This window comes from Daphnia carinata, chromosome 6 (assembly GCF_022539665.2).
Source record: "Daphnia carinata strain CSIRO-1 chromosome 6, CSIRO_AGI_Dcar_HiC_V3, whole genome shotgun sequence".
Lineage (NCBI taxonomy): Eukaryota > Metazoa > Arthropoda > Branchiopoda > Diplostraca > Daphniidae > Daphnia > Daphnia carinata.
The window spans coordinates 771,676-784,178 of NC_081336.1; the positions used below are offsets into that span (position 1 = coordinate 771,676).

A 12,503-nucleotide genomic window follows, 5' to 3' on the forward strand; every position below is an offset into this window, starting at 1 on the left:
CTATAAATGGTAGTTAGTCTTGTAGAAATTTGACCATGAAATTTTTTTCCTTAATTTTGAAATCATGTGTACCCCATGTATTGTGTAAGCTTGTGTACTATGCAAACGATGCAAATCATGCCTACCCCTGTAATTATTTTTTATAGCAAACAAATGTTCGCAGCACGGAAGGCAAGTTCACACGTATATAAATGATTGTGACATGTCAAGAAAATAAATCAGTAACCTTCCTAGCTGTCTGAATAGAAAAGTCCACTGTGACGTCTATAAAGTAAAATTCCTTATAAGACGGTTATTACTTCTGCAATAATTATTTAATAAGCAAATTTTATTTAATAATTAGATTTTTTCCTAGGAACCAACATGAAGCTGACTATTCTATTTCTGGTCATTTGTGTGGCTCTTTCCCAACAGCAATTCTATCATCCCCGTATGATGATGGGTTACCCCTGGATGTCGCCCTCATTTGCCCGACGACCCATGTTCTTCAACAACTATATGGTATGTATTTTTCCACATGATTTTATTTATCAGTCCTGGTTTTTTATCCTCTAATCATTATGTTTATACTTCTTCTGTTAATTCAGGACCATTATCCCTATGTAGGAGAAGCCAACAATATTCAAGCGAGAGTTAAGGGATACGAGCCCTTGCCCCAAGATGTGTTCATGGGACAAGACGAAACGGGACAAAATCGATTTCTATTCAACTCGGGCTCCTCTTCCATTGGAAATCCCTTGTTAAAAACTGTTACCTTCACGATCACGTCAACTTGCACGGCACTGAGCGTCACGACGTGCGTTGCTATCTCCAACCTTTCACCGAATCCGGTTGCATGCGCCGGACGAAGAAGACGATTCGCCGAATACAATGACGAGCAGGGCGAGGACATTGCAGCCCAATATCCCATCGTTCCCAGCGAAGTTCGAATGTGAGTCTGAATTAGCCTTACCTTACAACAAAATAATCGCAACTTACTTCATTGTTGGCAATTCAATCCAACAGTGTGATGCCAACGGCTGAGCCCAGCACAGGTCTAGCCCGCAATACACGCGAATTGCCATTTCGCATCTCTTCTTCGCTGGACGAAGACGGTGAATCGAACAGCTTCGCCAGCACAGACATGCAGCTACGTGGTAAACGATTCTTCAACTGGAACGCTTTTGCGACAGGAGTAACTGTAACGAGCTGGTCAGTCGTTTCGAGCACTTTCACGTCGACCCTTGCTATTCCTGGCGTCAGTACCGTCCTTCCCTGTTTACCAGCTGGCTACGGTGTTTGCCAAATTGCGGTTGGCAAATAAAGCGTAATAACAGAAGCCAATACAAGCCGTTTGCATGCTACCTATCTAAATACCCGTAAACATACTGGGTGCAGTTTCTTTTGCATGATTATTTTGTATGAGGTTGCGGATAGCTTGTTTTAATGTTTTGATGTACCGTGTTTTTGAATTGGTTGTATCTTTGTTTGAATAAAGAGTAATATGAAACTTAGCCGACCTAAGTCAAATTGAGTCTGTCTGAAAATGCTTTCAAAATCACTTTAAATTCATAGCGTCACAAGTTTTCAAGTCTATCGTATTGAGGCTAGTTGAGGCCAGTCAGTTACACAGTCATTTTTATCGTTTCTCCGCCTCTTCTGTCTTTGGAACGCGGAGCGCTTTTCACAAAGGGCCGAGGATGTGGCCCCTGCCTTGTTTTAAGTTGAATGTCAAGAAAATCTTACCTTGTCCTCATTCTACGCACTCCGTTTCGCAAACGTAGTCTGAATTGATCAGTTACGTTCCGTTCCAAAAAATACATATTAAACCGACATATCAAGTGTTGTCTATCATACGCGTAACATCAAAAATCTTCAAATGTGTTACCGATTCGCCCATGCTACATGGCCAGGTGTTATTTAGTTTCGAACACGCATAATTTCCCTGCCATAACCTGCGTTAAGTGCGGTAAGTGTTTACATCACACCAAGATAAAATGCTAAAGAGAATGTGACTCGTTTATAAGAGCTCCTATACAAATTTTTACAGAGAGAGTTTGTGGGCCAAACAGATGTTTGGCTTGAAATGAATTAAAATACTGCGCTTATCAGGTTAGATAAACAATCAAGTAATGACGCACATTTAAAGACGAGTTGAAGATACATTCGAAAGTGTGTTGAAACGACAAAGAGTGGCTTTTATGGTAGAAACTGGGCGTGACTTTTTCGTCTTCAGTAGCCAAATTTCAACACAATACTCTAGCTAGCACGGTCAAGTGACAAAACATATTTTTGGACAAAGTTTATTGAACTTTGGAACAAACTGGTAAGGGCATAGAGGATTCAGCAGAATTCGAAAAATAACGATATTTGTCAGCGCACTCATGCACTTCAGGTGGCCCGCACATCACATGCTGTATAAAAAATTAAAACATCAATAACATAACTACATCAAGCAGAGAACATGAGCTAATTTGTAATTTTTGAAATTCAAACTCAAGGGGTGGAGTCTCAAAAACACTGCATTCCGAAATCGTTTCCGAAACTATCGATTTGTTTCCTTTTTTCTTTCCATACCTCCTACTGCCATTCACCGAGAGGTTGAGGTAGAAAAAATCAATACGTCTTTCATCTACGACAAACAATCGTTAGTCACAGTCTGAGAGGCTTACTGCTAAAACGCCCACATTTTTCCAGATGTGTGCGGACATTGTACATGTCACTGACAACAAGTTAAAACTTGAGACACGCCCAAGTGAAAATAGGGAAGAGCAAACAAGTAAGAATTGTGAATCACCTTCGCAAACATCCTGAATTACCTTTTTATACCTATTAACCTAGCACACCTCGTTTTATTTGACACGTAAAGCGTTTCGTGTTTCTCGGAGGGACTTCATTGTACGTGCTATTCAAGTTTGAAATTTATAGAGTGCTGTATTTTTTTATCCTTATTTAATTTCACATAAGACAGTAAACAAATGCATCAATTGCAGAAGGCTACCTTAGACGTATATAAAGTGTCGTGGCACGTCGATGGAATGTATCACTCATTTTGGGACCTGTCTTACTACAAAAGCTCACTGTAATTACTTTTATCTTCACATTTACCTGTATTTAATTATGTTTTAAAACCCCAGTTATGTTCTATAGGAAACAAAATGAAACCTACTATCATTTTCCTGACCATTTGCGTGGCTCTTTCGCACCAGCAGTATTATCATCCTCGCATGATAGTGGGACATCCCTGGATGTCACCATTCGCGCACTACCAGATGTTCAACGATTACGTGGCAAATAACAATTTCAATAGCTACTTAATCATTAAACTATAGTATAGGTGTGAAACATATTTGTTTTACAATGAGATTTTGTATGGTAATTACAAGCAGGATGATTCTCCGTACATTGGCAGCTACAACAACGTCCAAGCGAGAGTCAAGGGCTACGATACTGTGCCTCAAGATGGGTTCGGAGGACAGCAAGATGTTGGACAAAATCGATTTCTATTCAACTCGGGTTCCTCTTCCATCGGAAATCCCTTGTTGAAAACTGTCACATTCACGATCACGTCAACGTGCACGGCCCTGAGCATCACGACATGCGTTGCCATGACCAACCTTTCACCCAACCCAGTTGCATGCGCTGGACGTAGAAGACGATTTGCCGAATACAACGACGAACAAGGCGAGGACATTGCAGCCCAATTTCCCATCGTTCCCAGCGAAGTCAAAATGTGAGTTTACTTCAGTCTGGTGTCTTAACTTTGCCAAATCAATTAAATCCCGAATTAAATTCCTAGTGTGATGCCAACAGCCGAGCCCAGCACAGGCCTGGCCCGTAATTCTCGTGATTTACCATTTGGTGTATCTTCGTCGATGGACGACGATGGTGATTCGAACGCTGTGGCTAGCATCGGTATGCAAAATCGGGGTAAACGCTTCTTCCAACAAATTTGGAATGGATTTGCAACTGGCATCACCACAACTACATGGTCGGTCGTCTCGAGCACCTTTACTTCTACTCTTGCTATTCCCGGAGTTAGTACCATCCTTCCCTGTTTACCAGCTGGTTATGGAATTTGTCAAATTGCAGTTGGCAAGTAAAGTGCTACTTTTACATTGCATGATACCACGGAAAATAAGTTGAACAAGCGTTCTTTATATGTGTGGTTCACGCGGTGCAATGCATCTCCTGACCAAACCGACCAATTTTTAAAGCTATGACGCTTCTATTTTATGATATTTAAAGCGGTTGTGTCGACACATTGATCTGTGTGTGTCTGTGAACAGATGGTGGCACAATCTTATAGCCAATCTTATGCAATAAACAGTAATTGTGAAACTGTAAAGGCCGGTAATATCCAGCCAAGATGATTTAATGCCCTGACCAATCTTCAACAGTATTGTTGAGGATTCGATGAAGGCTACCGCCATCCTGTTTTTGACGGAATGGATTGGGTGGCCCTACTGGTGGTTGGCATTGCCCGTTCAAGCCACTCCCTCCACTTGCACAAGGTTACCTGCGTAAAGCCATGCACTGAAAAGGCAGCGATATATTTTCTTGTGGGCGGCTCCTCCCGTTGGTGAAAGAAAGTTTTTGTCAGCTGCGTTGTCATCGAATTAGTACCAGCAGATTTTCGGCTAACGATTCATCCTAAATTCGCTATTCCAGGTTAGATTTTCCGGTGAAGTATTCAAAAATTTAATTTCAGTAGAACAATCAGATCTCAAAATGCGAGTAGCAGGAGCGATATCAAAACTGAAAATTCAACAACTATTCCTGGCATTAATTATTCTAACTCTAGGAGTAATGACACTTCTCCTTATTTCTTCTCGCCATGACGGTAGCAAAAACAATGTGATCACAAAATTTAAATAACAGCATTACCATTTATGACATTCATTTTTTTTTTCCATAGATGGAACTGAACGTGAAAGCGTCACGCCGCTACATGAGCGCATTGGTAAATTCAACGGTTTAAACATTTTCTTTATTGAGACATCCGGTCGATCGTGTCTCACTGCGCGTCAGGCGTGCGGAGTAGAATCTGCTGCCAGGGCAAATCCGCACGCCAGCGTGACGCTGTACATGGAGAAGACACCGATTGCGAATCTCTCAAGAAACAAGAGCGATAAAGACGGAGTTAATTGTGCCATCACTAAATTTCTACTGCGGCGAATCGAAAATGTGCGGATCTTGCGGCAAAGTTTGCTTGATCATTTGGAAGGCACGCCGCTATGGGAGTTCTACCGCAGCGGATTGTTGAACAAATCAACCACTCCGCTTGTTCACAGGAGTGATGCGATCCGAGTGGCCCTACTTTGGAAGAATGGAGGCATTTATCTCGATCTGGATTGCATAGTGATGCGTTCGCTGGACAGTCTGAACAACACGGTCGGCACTGTCAGGGATTTCATACCCAACTGGATCGAAAACGGCGTCATGGCTTTCTCTGCCGGACATCCATTTCTCCATTTCTTGATGAAATCCATGATTTTGGCGTTCCGGCCGGACAATTACCTGAGTCTTGGCCCGTCTGCAGTAACTGAAGCCATACTCGATTTTTGCGATCGGGACGACTTGCCACCAAGCACTTTGTTATTCTGTTCGCGGAATTCCTCTCTCTTCATCCAACCACCTGATGCCTTTTACGCCATCGGCAGCGGAAGAGCGGATGTATTCTATCAGCTAAAAACTGATTTGGCCGATTGGAACAAAGTGAAACATAGCTTCCTGTCTCACATATACGATTCCGGTAGTGGCCGGCCAGTTCCACCCACCTCTTTGTACGCCCAGCTTGCTAGAGATTACTGCCCATTTACGTACAGAACGAGTGAAATTAATGGCAGCTTTTAATGTGATGCAATTTCTCGATTTGCATCTAACATTTTATTACAAGTCCGATCATTGTTCTACGCAGTTTACGATCGATCACACTAAAAGAGCTTAGATATATACTTTTCCTGTAGCCCGGTGTCAAAAGTTCGCACTGTTACATTAAAAAATATCTTGACACTGGAGTGTAGTGCGGGCAATTTTGAGAAAAAAAAACAAAGCAGTTAGTTCCATGTTATGTTAATTTACTATAGTTTACGTTTGAAACTACGCAGATCATTTGTAAGTTGTGAAGGAGAACATAGTTCATTTTTTAAATTTTCTAAATTTTAACTTTCAGTACAACTTCCTGTTTGAATATGCCTAATAACTCACTATCTATTGGTCTGAATGAAAAAAGAACCACATTTTCGTAATCCTCGTGAAATTTGGGGACACTGGAGTGTAGTGCGGGCAATTTTGAGAAAAAAAAACAAAGCAGTTAGTTCAAGAAAGGTTTCCTTGGCGTACGCATCACGGTAGGTCAAGTGTGCAAGCAAAGTAATGCAATCGGTCAATCTCCTGGCTAGTTTATTATTATGTAGGACTTTATACGGATTTCAATTATTTTTATGGGACATTTAAAAATCGATGGCGCCACGAACGCTATAAGTATTTTTTTCCATCAACAACTGCTTAACTTAAAGTGAAAATAACACTTCAGCCATAGTCAATGTTTAAGTTAGAGTATAATACGTGATTTTTACCGAATTCCAAAAGATTTTTTTATTTGCAAATTTTTACAAAAACGAGAAGGCTATAGCCTTCCCATTTTTTCATTTTTGACTAAATTCTAAATTTAGTTTAAAATACATGATTTCTACTCAGCTTTGAGCAAAAATGACAAAAATCATGCTTGTTTTCACGTTGCGCTCTAAAATGTAATATAAACGTGGAAGACGAAGGAACAACGCATAAAAAAATGTTGGCCCGCCAGCAGCACGCTGGTTCCATTTTTTATCAATAACGGCTGTTTTAATAAAAAAAACGAACGTTTCCTCCAAAATTGGCGTTTAGTTTTGAGCATAACAAGTCAGTTATAACGAATTCCAAAAGATTTATTGTTGGCACAAATTTAAAAAAATGTGAAAAATCTCCATTATTTTTATTCCCCTTGAATGCTGACTGTCTATGGATAACTATACAGAATATATGATTAAATTTAAAATTCAACGAGGATCGCGAAAATTTAAATCGTTTTTACGTGCGGCTAATAGTTTTTGAGTTACCATCAGAGGGTACACTAGGTGTTTGTTTGTCAATATTGTCTGCTAGCGAAACTACGGGGAAAGTATGACGTTGGATGGAGTGGAGCTGTAAGCATTTCGATCTTTTTATTTTTGAAACTGATTATTGTCTGCCATTTTCCTACGCGTAGTTCATCACGTATGCTTCATAGATTAATTTAGATTTTAGTGCTTATCATACCCTTTGAACCATCGATAGACAGTTTGTGTTATCGATATTGTATATTTGTCAGTTGTCTACTACGTCGTTTGATTTTGCCCGGACATTTGTTACCATTTTTAAGGTTTGGCATCAACCATCCTGTGACCAAAACTTGCCAGGAAAACGTTTCTCTCGCAGAAGTTATAGTAAGTGATCTCTTCATCTATGGTTTTCAAATAAATTAAGAAATCTTAACTAGGTTAAACAAGCCTTAGCAGTGAGTAAGAAACTATGGCTGAAACAAGGTTGAAAACAGTCCTTGGACATATGAATGGTCATGTAAATGGATTCCAACAGGTACTTTTGGTTTTATTCCCATGGTAGATTTTGAGAGAGCTTAACTTTTGCTTTGTCACAGGGGTCCATGAATGGTCATTCCAGATTCCGGTACACATTAGACAATCCCCTGTTGTCACTGGAACAGAGACAGTTTTATGAGGACAATGGGTTTCTTGTGGTACCCCGTCTTGTTAGTTCACAGCTTTTAGATGCTTGCAAAGAAAGATTTCTTGCCTTGTGTGATCGCCGCTTGCCATGGAATGGTATTACCATGATGAAAGACATCTCTTTGGCCAAAAGTAGCACAGTAACCGGTGAACGCCTATACAACAAAGCTCAAGATTTTGTGTACGATGATGTTCTCTTCCAGTATTGCCTTTATCCACCAGTAAGTTGGAAAACTTGTTTTTCCTAATTTTAACATTTAAAACAAAAGTTTTTGTATTTTCCACCCAATTATAGGTTTTAGACCATGTTGAGTGCTTCGTTGGACCCAATATTCGTGCCATGCATACGATGCTGATTAATAAGCCACCGGATACGGGTACCCAAACATCTCGCCATCCCCTGCATCAAGTAAGCCGCCTCGTGGGCAATGAGATTGTTCCTCCTTATTCGCATTTTTTTTTAAACAGGACTTGCATTACTTTCCCTTCCGACCGGCCGATCGAATCGTGTGCGCGTGGACGGCAATGGAACGCATCACTCCTGATAATGGATGTCTGCTTGTCTTGCCCGGCACGCACAAGGGAGCTCTTCACCAACACGACTATCCTGATTGGGAGAAAGGTGTCAACAAGATGTATCATGGAGTTCGTGGATATGACAATCACCCAGTTGTCGAATTGCCGATGGAAAAAGGTAACAAACGAATGAAAATTCGAAATAAGGCAGAAAACATTAAACGAGTTTTTTCTTAGGCGATACTGTGTTTTTCCATCCTATTCTAATTCATGGATCGGGAATGAATAGAACCAACGGATTCCGCAAAGCCATTTCGTGTCATTACAGGTAAAATTTTTCAATATACGAAGACATTCAAGTATGAATACATTCGTTCTATGAAATTTTAGCTCGGCTGACATGGAATACATTGACATACGCGGTACCTCGCAGGAGAACATTGCTAAAGAAGTGGAGGAAATTGCCAAGCGTCGTGGCATGGAGCTCGAATTCCAGGCAAAGAAAAATCTCTATTTTCTTTTTTTATTTTGTACGAACTAGTATAGAAATGCTAATTTTCTTGTGTATTAATTCCGCATTTTAGGACATTTGGCGTTTCCGTAGCCGTCTCTGTCGTGGCCGTGACCCAATGCCGGTAGCTTGAATAGACTACCAAATGATTTCCTTTTTTTCGTATACCAAATTAATCCGAAACATTGCATACTAATGGGGATTTTTTTCCATATCATATACATATTCTCTGGGGACTGCAGGCGGACATATGTTGTTATTGTAATAATATCGATAACAAGATATGCCGCCATATCATGTATCCGTTACGAAAGGTTGCAAGGTCCGTTAACTCAATTCCAATGTCCTTCAATGTTCACTGTTGGTGATATGGAATTGAAAGTATTGGTTGACATAAAGTTTGATGAAATGGCAGGATTGTTAACAGAATGCCTTCTGGGGAAAACACATACTACAGCTATGTGAGTTGGAATTAAGTAACGAAAGACTCGTAAACCAAACTAGCCAGAAGCAAGCTAACTTGTATTAAATGATATTTGCTACTGACGGTCATTTCAGAGAAATCAGAATAGCTAATTTATGGAATGCAGTTATTAGTTTCAGGACTACGAAAAGTACCTAGCGCTTCAATCCTAGTCGTGGACGGCACGTTACTGTGCGAAATACTGAAAATCAATTCGTCAAAGTATCGTGTGTTAGGTGAGATTTGGTAAGTATTTAAATTAGTTGATTATTCAAAAACCGTAAACTCTACGTAAAAAAAAATTCCATTTTCGTGTTCCTTGTTTAATTTTGAATCAGAATCATCTATAGTTGGCTAGATTTAATGATATTTTTTAATAGGAAAAAATTTTAAGCCCGACAATATAAGCCCGGCCTTATTTTTTAACCCTATTTTTTACTATTTTTTACGTTTTATTCATAAAATATGAGTTCCACGAGAAAACAACCCTTATATCCGTGATGCCCGTTCAATTCTGCATAGAAATGATGTATTTAAAGTCAAAATCGAAATCTAAAATTTTTTTTTTGCCAAAATTGAAAAATAAAGTGAGAAGGCTATAGGCTATAGCCTTCTCACTTTTCCAATTTTCTTCAAATCCTAGATTTCATTAAAAATACATTATTCCGATTCGAAATTGATCGCTGATCACGAAAATGGGGTATATTATTAGACTAGGCTTTTACTTTTTGAATTAACCGTAAAAAACAGAAAGTCGGGCTTATTTAGTCGGGCTTAAAAAAAATTTCCGTCAGCGTATGAAGAGAATTAACTAGAAACGTGACCGGTAGATGGCGATACAAGTAAAACAGAAAATGGACAGTATTTTTTGTTTTTATTTTGGGTAAGACGTATTGCCAAACACTGGTGCTGATACTTTTTTCTTATCACAACCGCTCGTTTCAGCTGTTCCAAGTATTTAAGCATTACTTCATGCAAGTATTTAGAGAGGGCTGCCCATTACAAAAGAAAATCATGGTATGTTATGAAATAAATAGATTTTTAAAGAAAGAAAACTTTTAACCTCTCCTGTTCCTCATAGATGCTGTGATGGTATGTTTGCAAAACTGGAAAAAATTCTGTGCTATGGTGGCCTTAAATATGTGCTCAACATTTTGAAAAATGTGAACAGCAAAACCAGTTGGTCAGAATTTCAAACGTCAAAAGTACTTATTTCTGGAAAATCAGTTAATCTACATCCTGGTTTTCTGCTGTTCCATCAGCATTCTTGAATCAGACTGCTTCAGTTTATATAGAAGATGTATTGCTGTCATGCCCGGTGACCAACTTCACAGGACTATGTTGTAAGTTAGCATCACTTTACAAAGCCAAATAGGTGTCACAAAATGCAATTTTGTAAATTTTTTATACAGAATTATTTTACTGCTTTGTTTTTTGTTGTACATTGTACAGCGAATTTAGATTACATGCCTAGTATGAAAGAGATCAAGTATATTACCGAAATTGGCAATCTCAATTCGCGACTTCCGAACTCATCCTCAGTCTGGCATTCTGATGCAGGGATCCTGAAAGAAGTTGGAACGTTTTGAACCATCTCAGCCAATAAGTCTGTTTCTTTTTTTGTGCCTGGTAACCCATGATTATAACTAATTAAAATGCCATTTGTTGTGTTATTTGCATAGGTATTAGAAAATAGTTAGTCGCTTAATGACTAGTTTCTTCGCCGCCCGTCAACTTACCATCCAAGCAAGCGCTATGTCTGTCAAACCATTAGCTGAATACAGTTAATACCAGTAGTTCACCAAAACAAGAGGTAAAGAAGGATTGTACCGATCCTTGTTGAATATATATTGATAGGCAAACGTTTAAAAATTGAATCATGTTTCGTTTTCTTTAAATAGGTTAAGAATCATATTGAATCCAAAGAGGTATCTAGTCGAACCAAATTTCGTAATGATAACGGTTGGAAGCCCGAAGGAATTTTTGAAAAATGATTCCTGCCCATTATCTTCAGTCGTTGCTGCGGCCCGAAAACAAAGTATTAAAATTTATATAAATTGAAGTGCATATCTGGGCTCCCTTCTTTTCTGTGGCCCCGTTTCCCTTAAATTTTTAATAAGCCCGTAGGGGGTCATGCCCCTACTGTGATCAGCAGTAAACGGTTGTGAGTGCGCTGTCTGGAAAGGGGACGTGGATGTCCTCATGGTCCGATGATATCATTGGAGGGCTGTGGGGCTACCCAAAAATCCGAATTAACAGTTAATCGCTCACGTAAAAGCTTGTCCGCGACCTTCGCTCTTCTTCCGGCTTCTCTTAGCCACGCACCGGGTAATCTCCCCGGTGAGTCAACTGAGGTAGTGTCTCCCCCTACCTTGGTTGACAGCAACTTTGAAATCGGCTATTTTGCCCTTTCAAAGTTGCAAAGTCTTTAAATTGTGCAGAATATTGTCAATACAAATTCTTAAAAAAAAAAATTTACAAAATTTGTCTTTTTTACTGCCGTGCATTTTTCACTATTGTGAACATTGCCTTATTTATGTTGTTACGTCTTTTTTCATTGACGTACATGTTTAATTTTCAATTTTCGCTGTTCCCAATTATGAGCTAATATTTCGTTGTTAGACGACTTCATTGTTTATCGAACGATGCACTGTAATCTCACTTCATGGAGATTCTAGAACTTTTAGTGCATTAATGATATTGAATTGTATACATGCATTGTATATCTAATTTGACATTTTGAGTTATATATATTGATTTAATTTCATTTTGACTCTTTAGGGGATTGAACCTTTGATTTCCGGCGTGCGACGCCGATGCTCAACCATACAGCCATGAGTCTTGTAAATTGCTTAACTATTTTTCCATGTCTTTTGAAGGAAACCTATTTGCACTTGTAATAATATTGTTGTGCGTCCCAACGCAATTAATATTCCCGTCTCGGAATGTCACCTATAAATACAATAGAGTGATTCATTTTTTGTACAAAGAAATATTGTCCACAGAGGGAACAGTAACTCAATCCTCTGGCACAGAGGGTCCAGATGGGACTCGAACTCTTGACTTTCGATTCACGTAGTCAGACGCTCTACCACAGAGCTATTAGTATTACGAAACTTCCATAGCGTGCTAATACGCTACAGCGTAACGTAAAATAAGAAAAAGACAGGCTTATTTTTAAACCTGACTGTACATCAGATGGCCGTGCATGATAAGGTTATAATAATAGTATGTGGTATATCTTCAAGCTATTATCTATATTTAC

At 39.2% G+C, this 12,503-nt stretch overlaps 4 protein-coding genes and 1 long non-coding RNA gene across 5 annotated transcripts; all 5 read left to right on the forward strand.

Moving 5' to 3' along the window:
* Positions 1–360: 360 nt before the first annotated feature.
* On the forward strand, positions 361–1,338 carry LOC130689735 (uncharacterized). The gene is made up of 3 exons (XM_057512676.2): positions 361–501; positions 588–931; positions 1,006–1,338. Exons 1-3 carry the CDS (start codon positions 364–366, stop codon positions 1,301–1,303), a joined length of 780 nt encoding a protein of 259 aa, XP_057368659.1. The 5' UTR covers positions 361–363; the 3' UTR covers positions 1,304–1,338.
* A 1,591-nt stretch (positions 1,339–2,929) lies between these two features.
* On the forward strand, positions 2,930–4,141 carry LOC130689734 (uncharacterized). Its single transcript, XM_057512675.2, has 4 exons — positions 2,930–3,061; positions 3,130–3,266; positions 3,366–3,712; positions 3,779–4,141. The coding sequence occupies exons 2-4, from the start codon at positions 3,138–3,140 to the stop codon at positions 4,080–4,082; spliced, it is 780 nt and encodes a 259-aa protein (XP_057368658.1). The 5' UTR covers positions 2,930–3,061; positions 3,130–3,137; the 3' UTR covers positions 4,083–4,141.
* Positions 4,142–4,710: 569 nt separating this feature from the next.
* Positions 4,711–5,835, forward strand: LOC130689510 (lactosylceramide 4-alpha-galactosyltransferase-like). The gene is made up of 2 exons (XM_057512453.2): positions 4,711–4,822; positions 4,898–5,835. Exons 1-2 carry the CDS (start codon positions 4,711–4,713, stop codon positions 5,833–5,835), a joined length of 1,050 nt encoding a protein of 349 aa, XP_057368436.2.
* A 1,558-nt stretch (positions 5,836–7,393) lies between these two features.
* LOC130689718 (phytanoyl-CoA dioxygenase, peroxisomal-like) lies at positions 7,394–9,189 on the forward strand. The gene is made up of 8 exons (XM_057512658.2): positions 7,394–7,448; positions 7,502–7,599; positions 7,661–7,969; positions 8,044–8,157; positions 8,217–8,442; positions 8,502–8,592; positions 8,655–8,760; positions 8,849–9,189. The coding sequence occupies exons 2-8, from the start codon at positions 7,534–7,536 to the stop codon at positions 8,906–8,908; spliced, it is 972 nt and encodes a 323-aa protein (XP_057368641.1). The 5' UTR covers positions 7,394–7,448; positions 7,502–7,533; the 3' UTR covers positions 8,909–9,189.
* A 1,147-nt stretch (positions 9,190–10,336) lies between these two features.
* On the forward strand, positions 10,337–11,670 carry LOC132088058 (uncharacterized). The gene is made up of 4 exons (XR_009421205.1): positions 10,337–10,581; positions 10,691–10,844; positions 10,921–11,051; positions 11,140–11,670. It is a non-coding gene; the product is annotated as an uncharacterized LOC132088058 (long non-coding RNA).
* The last annotated feature ends 833 nt before the right edge of the window (positions 11,671–12,503 follow it).